General features: G+C 41.6%; 1 protein-coding gene across 4 annotated transcripts in view; it reads right to left on the minus strand.

Moving 5' to 3' along the window:
- The window catches only part of ARID1B (AT-rich interaction domain 1B), a 412194-nt gene that overhangs the window by 20027 nt on the left and 369537 nt on the right, over positions 1-22630 (minus strand). For 3 of the 4 annotated variants that reach the window (XM_033404280.2, XM_033404248.2, XM_049695449.1), the window contains 5 exons: positions 20913-21058; positions 14026-14135; positions 13149-13307; positions 7426-7635; positions 4038-4242 (listed from right to left, as the gene is read on the minus strand). In XM_033404280.2, the coding sequence (XP_033260171.2) occupies positions 4038-4242; positions 7426-7635; positions 13149-13307; positions 14026-14135; positions 20913-21058 (830 nt within the window). The remainder of the gene's footprint in view (positions 1-4037; positions 4243-7425; positions 7636-13148; positions 13308-14025; positions 14136-20912; positions 21059-22630) is intronic. The other variant, XM_033404288.2, reaches the window with a different exon arrangement.

Below are 22630 nucleotides of genomic sequence, written 5' to 3' on the forward strand. Positions count from 1 at the left end.
TCCTGGGTCCTGGCCGTGTCGAGAATGAACACTGACGACTACGCTAGCCAACGGGGAGCTTGTTCCGTAATATCTCCCCTGGGTGCCCAGGGCTGGAGTGACTCAGGGACGTTCTCACAGGTGCCAGGAAGACTAACTTCAAAAGGAGGTATCTTCTTAGATGTAGATACCTTAAAATAAAAACTTACCAACTCATGCTTACAAACCAAATTCTGGTAAAACCCTGGAAATGCATATTTAAAAAGGAGATATAATAAAAGAAAAAAGTAGAGTCTTTTACAAACGTATAAGGATAACCCCACACATATGACTGCACCATAGAGCTGGCAGGAGGAATAACTGGTTTCTTAAATCAAGAAGCAGATTGTACAGCAGTCTGTACATCTTCTGTGGAACATGGCTCACAAGGCTGTGATCTCAGAGTGACCCTTATTTACAAGTATTCACATTTACAGCTAAGAAGGAAAAAAAAAAACAGGAAAAATTCTCCCCTCTTGCCAGTGTGTTTTCCTTTCCTTTTAGGAAAAAAAAAAAAAACAAAAGAAGGCAGCCAGGAGGCTGGCTCTCCAGGATATCCCTACCTTGTGCCAGAAGTTACAGATGTATACTTGAAAGTAAACAATGCAAAGGTTACTGAAGGTTAAGTGCATCCACACACTTGAGACTGTACAGCCAGACTCCTAGCTGGGAAGATAATTTACACAGCATGAACCCGGTGCCCCAGCTCTGGCTGGGGTTACGGGAAGTAGGGTGGGGAGAAGAGCAATAGCTGATATGTCTCAGGTCTACAGCGACCAGAGGTCACCCAGAGGGCGCCTCTGTTTATAACCCGAGCCCCTTTCTCATTTATCTTCCCACTGAGGATTCCCTAGTTGGATCCATGACAATCCATGACAAGTTCTGTGACATCACCCGTCAGCTAATAATAGAAATGCAGTCAGCCACCTGCCAGCAAAGATGGATGGGTTTTTGGTTACAGACTTACTAACTGAAAGGGGAGCTTCCTGCCACCTCCCCGCACTCCTCCCAGGCGGGTCCCCTCCCCGCCCCTCCCCGACTCTAGCTTACAGGCGGGCCCAGGCCACCTGGGGAGGCGATTCCTGTGACCGTTCATTAGATCTCCACAAACTTTTACAGTCTGTTATAACAAGAGCCCGCCGGCACCTCAGAGATGCAACCACACCCCCAGTCCTTGCTCAGGCTTCATTCAGGAGCCTTCCTTTGGCTGACTTACTCTAGTCCCCGGAAGACACAACCTGGATCTCTGGCATGAGAAACCACACAGCCACTCAACAAGGAAGATCCTGGTGCAGCCCCCGGGGCTAAGGGGTGATACCTCTCAGGGGCTGACAGGATTGAATTTCAGATCGGTATCAGCTGCATCAAATCAAAACTAGACTACAGAGGGATGACTTAGAACGCTAAGTCATTAGCACTTAGGATTTAAGTTGGTTCAGAATGACCATTTGAAAAAACCGTCTAGAATGTTTCTTAGGAATCTTTTAGTTGTTTGCCTGGATGTACTCGTAAGGAATAAACTACAGTTATGTTCTTATGGGAAAAACCGACTTCAAAGAACACAAACATTGGTTGAAAATTAGTTAAAAAAAATTTTGTAGTACATGAGGCCCTGACGTGGCAAATACCTGGGAATAATTGGTTTCCCTTCTCTGACAATAAAAATGTTTCAGAGGCATTTTCCTTAATGATAGGTCTGGAATCAAAGAGGCCACAATGCACAGATGCTGGAGGAGATGCCTGGTCTTTGGTTGAGAGGCTGATGTGACTCACTGCCCTACTGCCCAGTCCGTGTGTCCGTCTCTCTTGCTGAGTGGTGTGCAGAGCACATGAGCCAAGCAGACTGGCCCCGTGCACCCTGCACGATGCCTTCCAGGCCTTGCACTGGCTGAATGGCTAGACTCAGGAAGCTTTCCTCCCCTGCTTCCTGTTTCACAGGACTTGGGCTCCATTTGGACCACTAAGAAGAATGTATTATCAGAAGTGCATCTGCAATCCAAGCTCTTTTGTGCAGTTAAAGCGATAATGTTGCCATAAAAACGGTAGTTTAAAAAAAAAAGGGGGGAAAGGAAAGAGCTGACTGTTAAGAGAACAGGCCCTGTACTTTCTGAACTATCTATACCTCAGCAGGATTTCTTGTACTGAAGCTGATGCACACTGGGAGAGCTATTCTCCATACAGAAGTGCAGACCATTCAGTGACATGAGTTCTTTCCTGGCAAATAAAATATACTTTTAGATCTGTGCAGACATTGCCACTTTGGTCCCTACACCCCACCGGGTTTTTATTTTGGAAAAATAGTTTCAGAGCTGTTCACAGGCAGCTTGTTAATGTGGTGAGATTTTCGAAATTAGATTTCACCGTTTTTAAAGTACACCATAACTGGCAAAGGCTGTGAATCTTTAAGGGTGGGGTTAGAGAGGAGGACTTCTCTATTTGTATTTAGAACCAACAGATCTATCTCTAGGTATGCTCATTACAAGTGCACCTTGGGCCTAAAAAGTATTTATTTGAGATCTCTAAGTGGCCTTAGATATTGGCATCGCCATCCAGATATCAGCTAGAGGGAATAATTAAAGGAGAAACAACTCCTTTCTTTGGCTCACAGATACCACGTCCTATGTGTAAACAGTTTACCGATTACAGCGCTACTTTAAACACAGGTGTAGTAGGCACACCTACCTCTCTAATGCCAGAGCCAGATGTCTGAGATCAAGGCCCGGTTTTCCCACTCACTAGCAATAATGGGCCAGTCTGCTTAGATTATTTATTTATCGAATTTTTGAATTTTATTTTATTTATTTTTTTATACAGCAAGTTCTTATTAGTTATCTATTTCATACAAATTAGTGTATATCAGTCTGTTTAGATTTTATGTGCCTCAGTTCTCTCAGGGATTTTAGAACAGTATCTTTATCACAGGGCTAACATGAAGATTAAATGATTAAAGCACTTAGAAGAGCGTCTGGCACACTGTCAGTGCTCAAGAAATACTGGCAATGAGCTATGATCATCTGACCGCAGAGCAAGCCTCTGCCGGGGGAAGTGGCAGGTACAATCAGCCCCATCTTGTATGCAGGACAGTGTGACTAAGCATGGACCACCCCAGGGCTTGGACACGGCCAGAAACAGACAACAGAATGATCAAATTTAACTTGAGTGAGGTCACCACCCAGAACTAAGGATGATGCAAGTTTCTTCCCATCTCTAATATCGTATTTATCAGAATATAATGATCCAGTAATATCAAATTTGAAACACTAACAGGCAGAACAAAAGCTAGCGGGAGAGCTGAAAGAATGGCAGGGTCTCCAACAGCTGAGTGAAGAGATAGGAGAGAAGGCAGGTATCATCAATATGATTTTGCTTATGAGAATTTAAGTGAATCACCATTATTCCTAAGCGGTATTTTAAGATTCCTGACCTTGGGGTCAAAGTTAACTGGACTACTCTTTCTTAGAAAGAGGGCTATATAGACCTTTATCTTGACAGTTTGCTGAATTCCCTACAAGCAGAAACTTGCTTGGCAGGGGTATTAAAAACTAAGTCCAAATTCCGTTTTGTTAACGTACAAATCGGAGTGTCTCTGACAGAGGCAGAGCTGGTAGAAGCTGGCCGTTAAGTCCACAGAGTGGCGTTTCCAGCATCAGCACAGGTTACTGGGGAGACTTATTTTGACGGTTAGATGGAATATTTTAAAATAATTGTATAAGGAATAAAGGTATAAAACTCAGAATTCCAAAGTCTACTTTGGCTAAAAAAGGTAAAGCAAAAGAACCGTGCCTTCAAAGTGCTGACCAGAAATGACAAGACCCCCAATTTTAGTCTTTCTTCCCTTAAGCACTGCCAACGGGGTCTAATTAAATAGACGAGGCAGAAGAGAACACCCCTGGCTCTCTAAGATCCCAGTTTGCTCTGCTTGCTTTACTCTGAGCGGCCTTCTTAAGAGCCTGGGAGGGACTCCATGGGGGCGGGGTCCCCGGCTCGCCCGCCGCTACAGCTGCAGCACCACCACTTACCAGGAGAGGGCGGCTGGAGCTTGGGCTGCTTCTTGGTGTCTCCCGTGCTGAAGACTTCCGGCGGGGGCTCCTCCCCTCGCTCAGTCTTGCACTCAAAGGCAAACAGGTACTGAATATACTGCTTTTTCAGGGAGCTCGCTGCACTGCTTGAAGTGCCGACATTTAGGTTGGTTGCCAGCTCGCGCCACTTCTTGTTTTTATTAACCTGGCAAAAAAAAAAAAAAAAAAAAAAAGGCAGGATCATTGGTTTGCAGCAAAGTGGCTTGTTTAAAGCCAGGAGACAAAAGAAAAGCACTTAATGTCCTGTTTTACTTTTTTTTTTCTTCACTTGCCTCTTTTAACTAATGCTCATTATTCCCACTCAGTAGTGCATAGACAGCATTTACAGTTATAAAACCATTAAGGAACCTGCTGATAGCTACATAGAAAGCACTGCTCGTGGAGATTCTTCTGCCTGGTGCATCTTCTAATGCCTCACACTCTTCCAGAGCTGGTGCTGTCCGGGCCCAGCAATTTATCTCCGAGCAAATGTACGCTCTCACTCACACTCATCCCCATACCACTTCTTATCTTTAAAAAAATAAAAAAAAAGAAGGGTGTCTAAAAAACTAACATAAGAAGCAATAACAGAACTATTTGGCAAGTTAAGTGTTTGGGCCTTAATATGAAAAACAATATCTTCTTCCAACAGCCACAAGCTTCCGGAAAGATGAGCCTATAATTTTGGTCCGTGCCCAGCCTCTCACGAGGCTTTCTTGTGGTGTTGGGTGAATAAGGCCCCAGCCAAATGACCCCAACTTAAAAGCCTGGCCGAAGCCATCAGCCCTGTCTGAGCTGTGGAGGCAGCAGGTCGCTGACATGGCAGCACCTGTGGGCTTGGGAAGGGGTGCACAGGACTACCCAGTGTTCCCAGTCACACTTCAGATGGAGGGAACACAACTGCAAAAAGAGAAGAGAAAAAAGAAAGGAAATCCTCAAATGTTATAAAAGGATTTGAGGAATTACTTTTAACCTTTTGATTCCCACATGGGAACACAGTTACATGACACTGAAACACGAAGGACACATGAAGGCCTGCAAATACTTGGGGAATATTTTGCCTTTAGACGTTTCCTGTGTTAAGTAGCATAGGTTAAGGGGACAGTGAGTTTTAATGACATGTTCAATTTTTGGATTCAAACTTTCTCACAAAGCTCTTTCTGTCCATTTACTTAGTACTAAATGGTGCATGATAAACCATGGAATACTCCTGGGAATGCTTAACGCCATTTTTGTTACTTAACGCCAGGCTGCAACAAGCAGGCTCGCAATTGCTTCCCAAACAGTAAGCAGAGCGCTGCCTGATATACCCTGAATGAGCTGATCTATCTGTGGCTGCAGCACCTATTCCAACCACATCTGATGGCCACCAGGTAGAGCGCCAGACAGGGTGTGAGCAACAGTGCTGCCAAGGAGCTCATCACCACTGTGAATCACTGCTACGTTCAAGCAGCTTCATTAGCTAAGCCAGCAGAGTCCTGCTCACAGACCCAACATGGGAATACACACTACTGACAGAGTGAGGTGTCTAGACGATCCCTACACTGCTGCGATGGGTGACACCCAATTGTTTGGCGTCCTGGGGATTCTAAAAAAATCTGTCAGGGGGTCTAGGTGTAAAGAAAGAACGGTCAGGGGAGTCTATGCCCATAGGAGAAATGTCAGGGGTGTCTAGAGAGGAAAGGTCGGGGGGGGGGGTCTATGCTCAGAGGGGAAAGGTCAGGGGTGTCCAGGTACAGAGGGGAAAGGTCAGAGGGTTTAAGTGCAAGAGAGAGGTGTGTATCCTGACCTCTCCCTTCACTGACCACCACTCACACCTGGTCTGCATCCTATGATTTACCATCTGATCAGGCAGTCTGGGGTCAAGCTCTGATTGCTTCAGTTGTAGGCCTCGGGTCTCGGGTGGGAGGAGGCACCTCAGGGAGGGCTGAGAACAAAGGCCTCTCCTGCATCCCCAAGAGCTGTGTGGCACCGAGACCAGGGTGGGCCCTCGGTGATACCTGTGGATTACATGACCTGCCTTTGGATAGCGAGGCCCCGCACCACCTGAGGCCCGAGCAGCTACTTTCATTGATCTGGGTGGGAGCCCAGGTATTGACAGGTTTTAAATTCTCCCAGGTGATGCTAATGAACAGCTAGGTCTGAGAACTACGGGCAGAAATAAGGGCTTGCGTTTTGCAATCAGACAGACCTGGCCTCACCACCTAGCCTGAGAATCCCTGGGCCACAACATTGTACAGTCGGCCTTCCGTGTCCCTAGGTGATGCATTTGTGAATTCAGCCAACTTCAAATTCAAAGTATCAAAAAAAAAAAAAAAAAAATCCAGAAAGTTCCAAAAATCAAAACTTGCATTTGTACCAGCAAATATTTAGGCAGCATTACATTTTATTGGATATTGTAAGTAATCTAGAGATGATTTAAAGTATACGGGAGGTTGTGTGTAGGTTATATAAATAAGGGACTCGAGCTCTGAGGATTTTGGTATTCGTCGGGGTCCTGGAACCAATCCCCCATGGATCCCAAGGGACAACTGTACTTCATCTTGTTACATCTCTTCTTCAGGGCTGATGACCTTGCATTTCATGGGTATTGAGAAAAAAAGTGACAAGAAAAAGCACAGTGCCCAGGACGCAGTGGGCACTCACCCCTTAGGACACTTTCCCCCATTCTACTTCGGGACATGGATATACAAACCAGACCCAATGCTAAAAACTGGGCTGAGACTGGGGAGGAAAGTGTGGCCTCTAGGGTACAAAATTGAAAGGGGAATTGCAGGGGAGGCATCTGCACAACCCCAAAACGAGTGCCTCCTGGAATTCTGCACTCCGGGTGCCACTTCTGCCCATGCCTGTCCCAGCCCTGTGAAAAAGGGACAGCACTGCTCTTCTTGTCGCCCAGGTATAGTGGACGTGGTCTTAGAAGGATGACTTAGTTTTCTTGCTAAATTGCTCTGGATAGAGGGAAACAGTGAATTTTTGATTTATATCTAATCTAGACGACTTAGTCATTTGCAAAACATTTTTATTTACTATGAAATTCTGACAGATTCAGTAGAATTCTGGAGCTGTCAGGGACCCGAAAGCAAAATCTAGCCCAAATGTCTCATCTTACAGATGAGGATTGAGACCCATATAAATGACCGAGGTCACTCTGCGAGTGGGCAGCGGATCCGGGTCCCTGGCCCCAGCACTCTCCCCCTGCAGCACATGAACACGGATCCCAGTAAAGGTGACCTTCCCAGGGGCTTCGCTTTTCCTTTGTGAGAAAAAAATTCGAGTCTGTATATTCAAAGAAAGCTGCTGTAAGAGCTTACCTATAGCATCTCCTCATTCATTCATTCATTCTCACCTGTGCCAAACCTCCAATCTCTTTAACGCAGACGTAGAGTCGGAACAGGTCCAAGGGCTTCTTGCCCACCGCAGGCAGACTTGAGACCGGGGAGCCTCTCTCCTCCATGAAGGTGAGGTATCGGTCTACCCACAGCTTTCTCTCTGGCTCATTCCCCAATTCATACACCTTTGTGATCTTTTCGCCAGTGGTGGTGGATGAGCTGGACTTCTAGAGCCCAGAAGGAGCATTTGGAGATGGGGCATGGGTGGGCAGAGGGAAAGGGAAGAAGGTGAGAAAAAAGTAATGAGCTACCAAATACAAGAAGAGAAGAAATTTTAAAACTACTGCTATCACACAACAATTAGGAATGAAGGCTACTAGTTCAGGCACAAAGTATACATTGTCTTAATTAAGAATTTACTTTGACTTTAAATAAAGGGCCCAAACTCCCCCTTTTATATACTTGAAAAACAAAAAGAAAGGAACAAAAACTTTCTTTTACTTTAGCGATATAAGCGTTGAATCCCAGAAGGCAAGATTCCAATGACACCTCGCGTCATTTTTAAAAACAAAAGGGTGCTAGCTCATTGAATGATCACAGTGAATTTAAAATTTCACACGTAATGTTATAGAGCCCTAAAAAACTACATGGTCTCCTACATTTCCTTGTCAAAATGTGGATGGCCGATGTGTGTCTTCATTAAAACTAAATCATATGGAGGAAGAGCAAACACGTGGTACTTGCTGAAAAATATAAGGTAGGTCACATGTCACAGGACCCAGTGGTGTGTGGGCTCTTTGTAAACCAATGACCAGCTGAAGCTCTGGCGTTCACTCGTAACAACCTGCTTTCCCGACTTAAGATTCCTTGAACTTCTCTGCCAAGGTTAAGGGGCTGTTTAGATAGTTTAATACATTTCTTAAGCAGCCACGTGTTAATCACAAAGACATGTGCTATTTCATACTCCCAGCATATCTATGGATAAATACACATGTTTACTTTCATGTGCCCATTTGGTTTATACTGATGCTCTAATTCTTGGTCTTTTATTTTTCTAACTATGTATTTGATTCTAAAATGTCAAAAGTTGCTGTTTCATAAAGAGCCCAACTGTATATTTTTCCTTTCTTTTACGTCTCTGTATTTGTAACAATATTTGTGCACTTGTAATATCTGCAACTACGGGATCATTGTGCAAAACTACTTGTAAAGTCTCGATAAAGATTTCCTTGGAATAATAATATACTTCATTTAGTCATGTTTATTTACTAGGTTGTCATTTGCAGTGTATAGCTCTTATTTTAGATGGAGTTTTTCTTAACTCTTTTTCACTATATTTAGCTCAAGATAATTTTAAGCCTACTGCTGAAATGGGGGCAGTGGTGGTGGTAGGGCCTGAGAAAGATGCTTGAGAATGAAACTAATCAAGCTGGTGAGTGGCAGAGGTCCCTCCAATTAACATGTAATTTTCCCAAGCTGTTCTGGCTAAAATTTTAAGCCTTCAGCTTTAGAATTATTGAAGCATAAAATCTTTACATAAAATATATAAAACTGGGTAATACAGTTGATGTAAATAAAGAGAGTAGAGTGGTAGGATAAAAAAAATGTGATCTTTTAGAATTTGAAGCTGAAGCTAAAGAAAGTTACTTTAGATAAGAACTTAAAGTATGTATACATGTTCCTGTATATGTCTATAAACTCATGTACATACCAGATCATGGAACATACTCCATAACCAAATAAGCTTTTAGAATTTATTTACCATATTCTCACACCCAGGGAACATCTGACTCGGAAAAGAGACTGTTCTAACGCATTTTACACCGCGTTCTCATACTGGGAACGTTTCAGAAACTTCGTCATCATTAATGAGGTAGTTATGAACAGGAGGTTTCCAAATCATAGTTTTGAAACTTTGTCTTTATTGGGAGGTACACTGAAAACAATGGACCCAATCTTTTTTTTTAAAAAATAAAAATTTGAAAGAAGAACCAGAGGAAAAAAACCGTTATCACCTAAAATCAATTAAAACCACCACCATGAACCTCCCCCTTGCATTTCATCTGTGAAGAACTCAGAGGAAAAGTCTGAGATTCCATTTAAAAATAAGAGATATAAAATCAGTCGTTTCAGTTTACAGTCACTCTAGGTGCTCCGCCAACATCCCGAGTAAAAAGATCCAGCTGCTGTTCCCGGCCAGGTCCTCTCTAAACCCAAACGTGGAAGGGCTCCAGGAGAAAGTTACTCGTGGCCCAAGCAATGAGACTGTGAAGTGTTTGTTCCTATCTATGAAAGGAGGGGATTCTCGTAACCTGAAACCGGCCTAAAGTAATGATTTACTTAGTTTTTGACTATCCGTATTTTAACTTTTCTTACCTTTCTTTGTTAAGGGAACTTAAGTTTAATTAACTTCTACATATCTCAATTTGTTCTCATAAAATTAGAAAACCTTAATGAAGATAACAGTTGTTAATAGAATTGTTTTACTTTTCATAGTTTTTAGATCTTCAAAAATGCATTCTATGGTGCCATAACGTAAACAAATGCATCTGTGTGAAAAGAAAGTGGTCAAGCCTCAGTTTTATGTCAGGTCCTAGAAGAGGCCTCCCCTGGTGCCGGCTCCCTGGTCTGAATCATCATCGCAAAAGCTTTATTTGTCCTTGGTGGTACCTGGCCTCACAGTGCACAGAGGCCTATGTTTCGCGTGGGATTAGCTGTCTGCCCTCCACACTCCTGACTAGACTTTAAGTTCCACAAGGCAGGAACTGGGTTGATCTTGAATCACCAACAGTGACAGCACACTGAAGGTACTCAGCACATTATTTGCTCTGAGTGAATACTCACACGAACAAGAAAGCTCTGAAAAGTCTAGCACCATCCAAGTAAGAATTAACAGCTGGTTAAAATATTCTATAAACAGGTTTTCGGTGAGTGAAGTGCTAAGTGAATGTGGACACAATTGAATAAGACTGAAAGCTGAGAAGGGATTGGTGGGCAAGTAACATCTCCATTCCCAGCTTCCTGGGCTGCACACTGGCCCATTCCCAAAGTTAGTATTTGGGCGCCCAAACAGAGAAAAAGGACATTAAGAGAAACAAAAGCCCTAGGAAATAAAGACTATACACTTTATCCCTGATCAGGCTCAAAACATACTTTTTTTGTTCAGAGACATTAATTATGATGTGACCTTTGAATAAACGTCATTTACACTCTACCCATTGAACAATGGGCAAGAAAACTAGCCCCGAAGAAAGCTGGTTAACTTTTTCAGGCCACTAGCACCACCTCATATTGCTCTGGTGTTGTAAAAATTGTATCCTACTGCATGAAACAGTTGTGGAGGCAAGAAAAAGAAATGGAGATAGCTGAAAAATTACAGCAAGACATTATTATGGTGCCACAAATGTTTTCCTTGCATATAACTTAATTAAGTCTATAAGTACACTTTTCCTCAAGTCTTTGAAGCAGATTTACATTTCAGCAGTTTTTACCATATGCCTGGTAATATGTGTATATGCATGTGTATGTGCAAATGTTTATTTTTATTTTAGAATGTTTTGTAACAAAACAGCGCTGGTCCATGGCACACTGTCAAAGCATAGAACATCTCTGTTATTTAGTCCATTTCAGGCCTGCTATTAGATAGGCTTTATTAGAAACACTGTTAGGAGCAATTTTAAGTACAAATTAAAGTTGTATCTCAGAAAGAGAAGTTAAATACTCTTCAATATATATCTGCAGTGATTTGATAGCAGAGATAAGTTTAGGTCCTGCATAACAATCTCCTTTAGTTCCTTTCTTGAATGAACATCTCATTAGAGGGTGGTGCTGTTTTTTCAACACAGAGCAATCTCTAACACCTCCCACTACCTCAAACCACATCTTCTGCTGTTCCCTTGTTCTAAGACTGGAGCCAGAAGTTTGCTTGTAAATTCTTAAACAAAAAAATGGCTATGGTACAGGGAGAGATAATGTATGTAGAAATATTAATGAAATCAACAATTCAGTTTTCTTTTTTCTCATATTTAAGTAGAAAGGAGGGTTTTGATAATAGTTTCCTACAGGACTTATTGGATAGAGATAATGTGACTAGTAACTTAAAATAAATATCTCAATCATTCTTTATAATTCAGAAATCAGCAAGATGGAAATTTTAAATCTATAATATGGTCTATTAGTAGTCTTTAATAAGTTATTATTCTTAATTATTATCTTAAGGTTTTAAAGATATTTTCAACCTCTGAAATCTTCCCCTCTGAGCCAATAAACAAATGTTTTTGAAAAGTTATAGCTGGGGTTCTACCTGTTAACTTGAGAGTATCACTGATTCAAAAACACTTTTTCTATGATTAAAACAAAACACCAGAGTAGATCATGGGACCGCCCCCCCCCGCCCCCCAATGTTGGCTGCCTTCTGAGACTCAAAGCAAATAACACAAAGATATCAGAATTAAGGAGCTGCACTCTCTCTTCCATTGGTTCTGCTTAATCCATATTAGAAGCATTTTTCATTTCATCTCGGTTGTTGAAAAAGCGAAACATATGTCTACAAAGGAGGTAACAGCGAATATTGCCCTTTCTTCCTCTGAAAAGGAAAATGCTGGTTATACTAGAGCTCCACATGAATTTTACAAACATTTACTGGAACTACCAAGTCTTCAAACCTTCAGCTCTATCTGCTTAAACCAGCGAATGGATAATTAATAGCAGCCTCCTTTTGGGGTTTTGACTAGATTGCCAGATTCTGCAGTCAGGGTCTTCTTCCCTCCAACTTGCTTTTCCTGAGCTGTGCTCTTCAATACATTGTCTTGCAAAAATTAGCGCATTAATTAAGCCTGCTTGGCAAGTAATTGCATGTTAAGATTTTTTTTTTTTTAAAGATCTTTTGATTCCTTATATGAATGTAAAATAAAGGTTACGACAGTGCCATTCTTCTTCTTTTTTAATGGCACAGAATTAATTTCTTTAGTAGGAAAATAAAGGCCTAGCTCTACAGACAGAAGAATATTAAGGCTAAAAAAATTCCCTTATATGCACATTTCCATTTTTGTTTTTTAAAATATCGTATGAAATCAACACTTAATATCAAGATTATGAGCAGGCTTGTGCAGGATATAATTTTTCTATCTCAACTGATTCTAATGTAGGCACACATTAATCTAAGAGTAGCGTTCCAAATATTCACATGCACTAACATTTCTACAACTTTTCTGTTAATTTCTGACAAGCAGATTGAAACAAGGCCTGGCTGATGATATGCTAAACTGTGCCCAGAGTGTAATATTTATATTTTCAAGATAGGCAGTTTCGAAATAAGATGTTTCAGACACAATAGCCGATGAAAGATTTAGGCCAAAGGCCAAACTTATCATATACTCCATGGCTGCTATTAGTTCCCATGTAAATGGACAGTTAACTCATTTTAAAGATCTTCTATAAGCGCACAATGGATTAGACATTTAAACAAAGTCATTGCGTGAAGGAGTTTGGACCCAGTAACACAATCACATGCTTCGTATAGAGACGCTTCTTTACATCAGTGGTTTCATTACCAGCAATCAACTTATGTATGATGCATATAAACTTTACTCATTTTGTTACTACTACAAAGAAAACCCTTTCATGGATAAATTATGAAGAAAAAGTCTTATAAAACAAATAAATAAGCAAGCATTAAAATAGAATTAATTATCAAAAAACCCCAAAAAAACAAAAAAAACAAAAAACCAGAGCCACTTACAGGGCTTGATGGAGTCTTTGGCCAGCCTGGGCTGCTAATGCTATCACTTTCATCTCCATGAAATGAGGAGATGCTAGCAGAGCTGGGGGACATTGGGGAAGGGACTGGCAGGTTGCCGGGGGTTGGGGGCTGAGAAATACCCTGAGAGCTGTAGCTATCCTGTGGTAGAGGAATAAAAAAAAAAAAAAAAAAAGACAAAGGTAGGGCAAACTTTATTTAAAATAACAAAAAGCACATCCAGTTTAACAGACTAATTTTTATATATAATAGATATATATATATATAAAGACATGTACAAACAAACACACAAAACCACACACATATAAAAGTATTAAAACAACATTCTTAATTAGTATAACTTGGTAAGTTTGCTGGATGCTGGATAGGACCACTGAGCCACCATGCTTACTTCAAGCTTACATGGAATGCTAAGCATGGGTTACCCCTTATGAAAGAAAGAAAGGAAAAAAAAAAAAAAAAGCTGTTCACCTTATTTATCAAATAAGGTAGGAAAGCAAAATATTAAGTATGTTGTTGTTGCTAAGGCGGCCAAAACAGGAAGCTACAAACTGAAGGCAGAGAAAATGGCTTCAAGTACCAACCAGGCAAGATCCCTTCCTTCTCCCCACCCCCGAAGCATTTCTCTGGGTGGGTCCTGTCCCTCCACCCCTCTCCCCCAGCCACGAGTTAAATGCCGTAAGAACTAGTAACTTTCAGATCCACACCATGAGGGGGGCGGGGAAAGAAGACTGCAAACGCTTCGCACAAGATGGAGGCATGCGGAAGAGAAGAGACCAAATGAAAAAAAGTGAGGAGAGAGCCACACGGCAGCGGCAGCGAGCAGACCCCACACCGCGTGCAGAGGAGAGAGGAATACCTTCGACTTGCTCTCCGGCTGTGCGGTGCCTTCTTCTTTACCATCTGCTTTGAGAGGCAGGGGCAGTTTGGATTCACCAGGAGACATCATATCTGCAAGACCCATAGATGCTAATCGAAAACAGGAGAAAAGAGTTTGGGATTATACATGATGTGTCAGGCTGCGCTCCCGCTAACACAAGCTACTGAGTGATGGGGCACCCGAATTTCCCTCCAAGGAAGGAAAGAAAAAAGGAAAAAGCAACTGTAACTCAGAGAATACTCATTTCTGAAATCTAAGTAGCATGACATTCTGGCAATCCTTTTTTATCTTAGGGGGAAAAAAAGCAATCATTTACTCAAGACCTAAGCCACTGAGAGTCAACTTTTATCAATATTATTTTTTCAAAATTATTACAGCTTTAATAGAGTAGGTGCAAGCAGAAATCTGCCCAATGTCTAAATTGCTCATGGGGGATTCAAATGCTGGATACGTCCATTTTCACGGGTTGACTAGAGGATTTATTGCTTTCTTAACTTCCTAAATTCACATAATCCATAGTTTGTAAAATCATTTACCACTTTATATTGTTTCATTTGAGAATCGCATCTATTACATATGGCATAGGCTACAATAACGGAAGGTGGTTGTAACAGATGACTTCAAAAACAATGATCAAAAGTAATTTTTGAAGGAGAGGATTTCTAATTATTTTGCAATGGGGCTGGTTTCCTTTCATTCTGGTGCAGTGCACACATGGATCAGTCCTCAGCCTCAGCTCAAATGCCCAGGTTAGACACCCACACCAGCTCAAGTCAACCCTACGGTCCCAGGCAAAACTCATTTCCTAGCTCCTGGCTCAGAAATTCAATCAAGTTCATTTAGGCTTTAGAATGAAAGGTTCACCAAAGAACAACGGATTTACACGCATTTATTGCAAACACTACTAGATATTTTCAAGTCAAAAATAGGGATGTAGATTTCCTTTTAAAGGAAGAACAAGGCTACAGTAGGGAATCAGTGCAGATATCCGGGGAATAACAGCTGAATTTCTCCAGAACCCCACTGTGCAAACCATCTGCACAGCACTGGGCTGTGAGTGTCACACCACACAGCTGTGTGAGGAGGCAGAGTGAGGAGAGGTGGAAGGAGAAAAGGGAGAGGGGAGAGAATCACGAGCCTTGGAAATGAGTGGAAAACCGAAAACATTCCCATTTCAAAATAAAATAAACCTTGAGGTTTTATGAACAGGACCCATTTTACATTCTGCAAATCAACGTGCTGGCCTAACCATGGCAGTGCACATGCAGCATAATGTGCAAAAAAAAAAAAAAAAAAAAGCTTTAAAAAAAGGCTCCACAGATTGCCCACTACAAAATGATTATTGCACATATTCATGTATTACTATGTTTTAGAAAATAATTAGTTTTAATTACAGCAGTGAGAGAGTGAGCAGGGCTCTGGCGAATTAGCTGGCAAGCTTTGTGGTGCTAATTTGCTAATATCGTTAGCATCACTGCAGGTTGAGACCAGAGGTCCTGCCAAAAAAGCCTACCCAGGCACGTGCCTGTGAGTTTACATCAGCACACTCAATGATGCGCTCTGAAATGCCTGTATTTTCCATGGGCACATTGGCTTGTTTTTCAAAGCCCATTTGCAGCTCAGTCAGCCCTTGAAGTCATCACCACACACACAAATCATAATTGGGATGTTTTTCTTTTTCTTTTTTTTTTCCAAATTACTTTCAATACTTAGACTTTAAGAACTGGAACAAAAAGCTTTTTCAAGTGATGCAGCTGCAGAGAAAAATCTATTGGGATCAGCTAAAACTGCTGTTATTTTTGTGAACGTGTGAAACCTCAAAAAAGCAGCTGAGAGATATTACACCAAGAAGACAGCCTCGTGCAAAGTAGCGGATTGCTTTCGTGCAGTTTTACCCCTTGCGTCTAGCGAGATAGGAACCAGTAAATCTATACATTAAGAAACCCCCTTTGTAGAAGAAGAGATGGGGAAAGAAAGCAGGATGAGTATGGAAAGAGGGGCTTCTTTATGAAAGCCCACATGTCCTTGCTAGGTATTCCCAGAGTGGGTTCAAAGGGACGACAGCCACACAATTTCAGAGAAACTGGCAAAGCCATGGACACACGGCTTAAGTCCTGCTCCTCCTAAGGTTGTAACAGACAGTTTGGTAGCATTTATAATAGATTATGCCTGAATATTATTTTTGAAAAATAGTAATTTCTTTCTAATTCCTTCTTCATGCATGAAATGTGTTAATGTACATAAAAGGCGGGTTTTTTAGCATAAAGAACTAGGCCAATATTGTATTATGATAATTAATGACAATTTACAGTGATTTAAAAATCACACTTAGATGAATATAAGCATGTATATTGGTTTGAAATTCCCCAAACTTCTTCATTTCCTATTATATATTTTAAAATGGGCATTCGGGGGATGCAAACATATTTCGAAAATTACATTGCTGGGACTTCCCTGGTGGCGCAGTGGTTAAGAATCCGCCTGCCAAAGCAGGGGACACGGGTTCGAGCCCTGGTCCGGGAAGATCCCACATGCTGCGGAGCAACTAAGCCCGTGCACCACAGCTACTGAGCCTGCGCTCTAGAGCCCGTGCACCACAGCTACTGAGCCTGCGCTCTAGAGCCCGTGCACCACAACTATGAGCCTGTGCACCACAACTACTGAAGCGCGCGCGCCTAGAGCCCGTGCTCGTGCTCCGCAACAAGAAGCCCGCGCACCGCGATGAAGAGTAGCCCCTGCTTGCTGCAACTAGAGAAAGCCCGCGCGCAGCAATGAAGACCCAACACAGCCAAAAATAAACAAACAAATAAAATTTAAAAATTACAATGCTATATTATTTTGAGAGATAAATAAGTATAGAATATAGGGTAATAGCTTTACTTACGATGTAAGTTTTATTTTACTAAATGGATCATAAGGTCTTTCCTTACTGTGGCTTTTACTATTCCTTTTGTTAAAATGCTTATTTTTGACTTCTTACCAGAATTCTCAATGTATACTGCAAAGAGCCATATGCTTTCCAGGGCATTGTTACTCCAGGGGCACTATTTTTGTCTTCTTTCCCAGAAGAGAAAGACCACCAATATTATAAGGATTTGTTTAATTTGTTAAATCAAGTCACTGTTCTTCCTCCTCTTGACATCAGTAATCCAGCATGTAAAGTTCAGACATAAAAAGGGGCAGTAAAGAACTTTCTGACTGCAGAAAGTGCTGTGTGAGTACTGCAAATACATTTCAACTAGTAGCCTCTGGCTCTACCATTGGAATTTAAGAGCTAGAATGACTTCTTGGAGTAAGTGCGGGTCAAGGTCCTAAGGCAGTTATTCCACCTGGATTTAATATATTCAAAAAGAACATAAAGAACATATGGTGCAAGTAAAACGGGCCTTAAACATCCATTCCTACTCTCCCAGCTTCCTTTACTTAGTCTCCCTGCAAGGCTGCAAAATCATTCCCAGAAGATGGTAAAACAGGACCGGAAACACACAAACAGATCTTTTCTGTTCATGGTAAATAACATACCATACTCCGTAAGATATCTTATTCCTTGTTTTTGAAAACACAAAGGGTCTACCTACGTGTATACATTTGTAGATAGTCACGACTATTTTTATATGTGGCAAATATATAAAGAATACTCTTAACACATACAAAGGGTATGAGAAAAGCTCAGGAGAAACACTTGTCTCTGGCTGGATCAGCAAGGCCTTGAAATTTCCCTGTGCTGACCTACCTCCAAGGGGACAGTGCGTGGCCACAGTGCCATGCGGCTGCTCATTTACTATCTGTAAGTTATTCAGATGGAAATGCCCTATGCTTTGTACAGTGACTTCTGGTGAGGCAAACTTAGAATCACAGACAGTAGATACGTTTTCTAGCATTTAGATTTCTTCTTGAAGGCGACAGTTTACATGCAGATAATTATACGACTAATGGATATTATAAAATGAAACATAACTAAGTACAATGTAACAACACAAGTATTATATAAGGGTATCTTTAACAAGGTTATCCATAATTTATAATTTTCCCCATAGTAATACATAATTCTCATCTTTTAGTCTAACTACATATTTTTAAAAAGCTTCTTTAGAGGGAAACAATCCCCACTGCTCACCATCCCACTTCTCCCCACATCTGAAGTGAAGAAAGAGGCGCCACCTTCACAGTCACACTGACTCCATTTAAATAATTACTTGCTCACTGAGGCTTGTAACAATTTGTCACTACACAGGAGGACTGTTTTTGGCCCTGCACACTGCCTACAGCACAACCGTCTGAACTCAGCAAAGGGGATGCTGGAATGCCGGCTGCACAAAGCTGCTAACTGAGGTTCATAAAACCTCACTGGCCATCATTTGTATTATCTGCACTTTCTCCAAAAGTGTCCTTTGTTGGAGAAAACGCTTTGCTGTTGTCACTGGGAATTTATCTCCATGAGCCCAAACCAAGTAATCTGGGGTGGTGATGATCCAAGCCATTTCTGGCCCATCTCTAGAAAAGTCAAGTGTACGCCTTCAGACCAAAACTCCTATCAGGAGCCACACTGTAACAGTCTGGGTTCCTTTGTCAGTCCTGTTTCCCTCAGAGATTGTAACACAGTTATAGCAGATTCACGTGTATCTATCAACAGAGACACAGTAAATGCTAAGTCATCAATATTCCTTGGAGATGCTGGATGATTACTTTCTATCAGGTAGTGTTTGACTTAATAAAGCTGGAATCAAATCACATAAATGGGTAGAGGAAAATTTGGTAAATTATTAAAAATTCAATACTTCAAAACGCACAATGCAATAAAAAAATATATATACTACTAGTAGCCCATACAAAAGACTGTGAGGATAGACGGCCTTTCACTGAACATTTCCTCTGTATGAAATAACAAATAGCTGAATTATCTGAATAATAATAATAAAAAGAAACCCTCTCTGTGAATGTCCATTAAACTGGTTATTCCTCAGGAATACATACATCTTCTTAGGCAGGGTATCTATTTGTTGTTGGTTATTTTTTGTGGTTCTGGGGTCCAAAGGAAAAAAGGGAAAAATGAGTATTGCTAATAGTGGGTGAAAATTTATTGTGTAGTTTCAATGCTCTGAAGTAATTTTATTTCAGCAAGTCAGACAAAACACATCATGTCATAACCCCAATACACCATTACCTCGGACAGTGCTGGGAAGGGAAGGGGAATCTTCTAGCTAATAGTTCAAGCTTTTTATCTTTCATTTCAAGTGTAAAAACATCCACCTCGGGGCTTCCCTGGTGGCGCAATGGTTGGGAGTCCATCTGCCAATGCAGGGGACGCCGGTTCGAGCCCTGGTCTGGGAGGATCCCACGTGCTGCAGAGCAACTAAGCCCGTGCGCCCCAGCTGCTGAGCCTGCATTCTAGAGCCCGCGAGCTACAACTGCTGAGCCCGTGAGCTACAACTGCTGGGCCCGCGTGCCTGGAGCCCATGCTCCGCAACAGGGTTGGGATGGGGGGACGCTGCAGTGAGAAGCCCGCGCACCGCAGCTGGGAGTGGCCCCTGCTCGTCGCAGCTGGAGAAGCCCGCCCGCAGCAACAAAGACCCAATGCAGCCAAAAATAAACAAAATAAATAAATTTAAAACAACAAAAACGAAAACATCCACCTGCTGGGATGAACGCCTGTTTAACATCAGGAAGGGCTGTTGGATTTATTTATTTAAAAAGCTTCCTTTTCACCAGTAGTTATCTATTTTTTCCTCTTCCATAAACTTTTAAAGAGAAGTAATCAGGGAATGGCACTATTAAATTAGACCCTAGAAACCAACAACCCTAGAAGCTCAGATGGGATGCAAGCCCAGCCTCTAGCTGACTGTCGTTCCTGACAAAGAAACAACAGCTCCTGGGGCGTCTTTCAAAGATGGAGAGGTCAGAAAGGCGGCGAAAGGCAGAGGAAATGAAAAAACGTAATAAGAGGGAGCCCAGCCTCTGACTCCACAGTGTTTTTCTAACACATCATAAAGCACTGCTGGACGCACAGCTGGCTATGCAAAGCTCTGTAGTGACTAAAGGAGGGAATCCTACCCCAAACGTCGGTGCCAGAAAAAGTTAACAGGTCAGGTGAGATACAGCATCGTTTTCTCATTTGAAGAGCAGCGCTCAGCATCACTAGATAGGGCGCTTGTAAAGGGTGGTTCGGGACCTTGGGGGCCTAAGAACGTGGAGCACTTGCCCAGTCTTAGACATTTTTGTTATTTCCACAAACTGACAGCATACTCTTACTCCACTAATCAGATGGGATTTGGTAAAAATGCAATTGTTGAGATCACAAAGTGTGCTGAAAAAGTTAAACATCATGAAAAATTTAAAACAATTCATTTAAAAATGTATAATTTCTCAACAGCGACAGTAAACAACTACTTTCATGTGTAAATTTAAAGGTGAGTTCTCCTAAATGAAAAAAAAAAAAACTATTTCAAACACCCCCTTGTCCTGCCCTTCAATCATTTCCTCTGAAATACGAATTTTAAATGTTTATCTCTACCACTATCAAATGGAGAGAGACTTTGTCACGGAATCTTCCAATACTCCTAATAATGCCCAAAGACAAAAAGAGCTTAGTGTATATACTTTGCAAGCAATCTCCAATGACACTTGAAATATGTCCACATATTACACAAACACAGAATGAATAAAAACAATTTACATAAAATGTAATGTAATCCTCAAGTCTTAACAGATGGAGCAAGTATCCAAGCAGCAGAGAAGTAGCATTTTCCCCCTTTTCACCAAATGATCCGACTGCTCGAGTTGCTTTTACACTCTCAGTGGTACCAGCCTAAGAGGAGAAGAGGGAAGGGGGAGGACAGCCCTCAGAAGCACAGAGCCGCCAAGGTTACCTGTTGAGCTGTTCACCATATTGGGCGTCATGCTGTAGGGGGGCGCCTGGGTGTTCATCAGCCCAGAGCTGTTGCTCATGGGCTGGCTGTAGGGAGAGCTGGAAGCCATGAGTCCGCTCTGATTCACGCCAGGAAAGCCGCCTTGCCTATATGAAGAGAAAGCACACGCATACGTATCCTGACCACGCACAGTAGCAGCAGTTTACCCCGGCAGTCATTTCTCATAATGGCAGTCATTTATGCAAGGGGTTGCTCCCTTAAAGTAATTTATTTCCTGGACCAAGAGGCTGAACTCTACTGCTAAGTAATTATTTAATATACTATGTAAAAATTCCAAACAATGTAAGTTCCACAGATAATCATGTCTGGTGTTCCAGGTTATAATTTATATAGAGGACTATAAGCAGGAAAGGGGGAACTTGAAATAAGAACAGGAATTACAAAAGCAAGCAAAATTAATTTCTAACATTTAAAAAGATCTCTTTGTTAACACTACTTAATATCCTTGCATCGAAAACCAAAAGTCGAGAAACAAAAAACGAATGGGCAGTGTGAAAATGTTGTTTAAAAACTTTTTTCTTTGACCTAACTTTTCTGATATAATGAATCCTGGAGAAAGCATTTCCAAAGCTCCCTTCAACATTCTGCGATTAGGTACTGTTAAAAACACATCAATTTCCCTATATTAAAATTACACAGTAAACATCAGACTTCCACTTCTTTTGCAGGACATCTCCTGTGACAGAAGGGAAGGGAAGCTTTTAGACTGGCTGTACGTGTCCCAGTAGGCTCCCAGGCACCCCTCCCCCACTGCTGTGCAGACTCATTTTTCTGGTGACTTAGTTTTGTTAGTTTTGTGCCTACGCTCTGCTCTGGGAAAGACAAACTTCTCTTCACTCTTGCAAAGAGGAAAAGGGTATTCTTTGATCTGAAGGAGACAACTGTCACATAATGTCATGTCTCTAACGGCTGGAATGAGACAGGGAAAGGTGGGGAGAAGAGGTTTAATTGTCCCAGGAAGATTACAATGCAAAAAGAAAGATGATGGCAATGCGGCAAAATCCTGAAAAGACTCCACTGTTGTCGTCAAGCTTTTCTTATGTAAATAGTATACATTTAAAAACTTATCAAACTTTTGGCGACTAACGTTTACGCTTAGGAGCAGAGCTGATAGGAGAAGTAAAAATCCCCAGACACGTTGTTTATCTGTTCCAAACTAACTGAACTTACAACCCCTCCACCTCCATTAAACTGTCATTTGGTGGCTCTTAATGGATAATAGTAAAAAAAAAATTTTTAAGAGATTCTTTAAGAAATTAACATAAGTCATTAAAAGAAAACTATTCTTTTTGTGTAGCTATTTTCAGTGGATTTAACTTTCTGCTTGGTAGAAGAAGTTCCAACATGGTCTATCTGAAAATTCAAAGTACCAAAGATTTGAGTGGTCTTTTCTTTCTTTTAAATATTTTACCAACCATTCAGAGAAGTTCTGTACAAACTAACACTTATGATGGTTTGGAAAGAATGTTCCAGAAGTCTGAGAGGCTACTGTTGTGAGTGAAGCTCTGGGAGTGGGGGAGTCTTACTTCTGCCCTGAACCGCAGCTCACCTACCCCCTCTTCGAATAACTAACGCTGGTGGGACTAGACGGCAGTTCATTAGGGTGAGCCCAGGATCACCCAATGGCTTCCGATTAACCCCTAGGTCATCAAATACTT

Source organism: Orcinus orca, chromosome 12 (genome assembly GCF_937001465.1).
Source record: "Orcinus orca chromosome 12, mOrcOrc1.1, whole genome shotgun sequence".
In the NCBI taxonomy this organism is placed as follows: Eukaryota; Metazoa; Chordata; class Mammalia; order Artiodactyla; family Delphinidae; genus Orcinus; species Orcinus orca.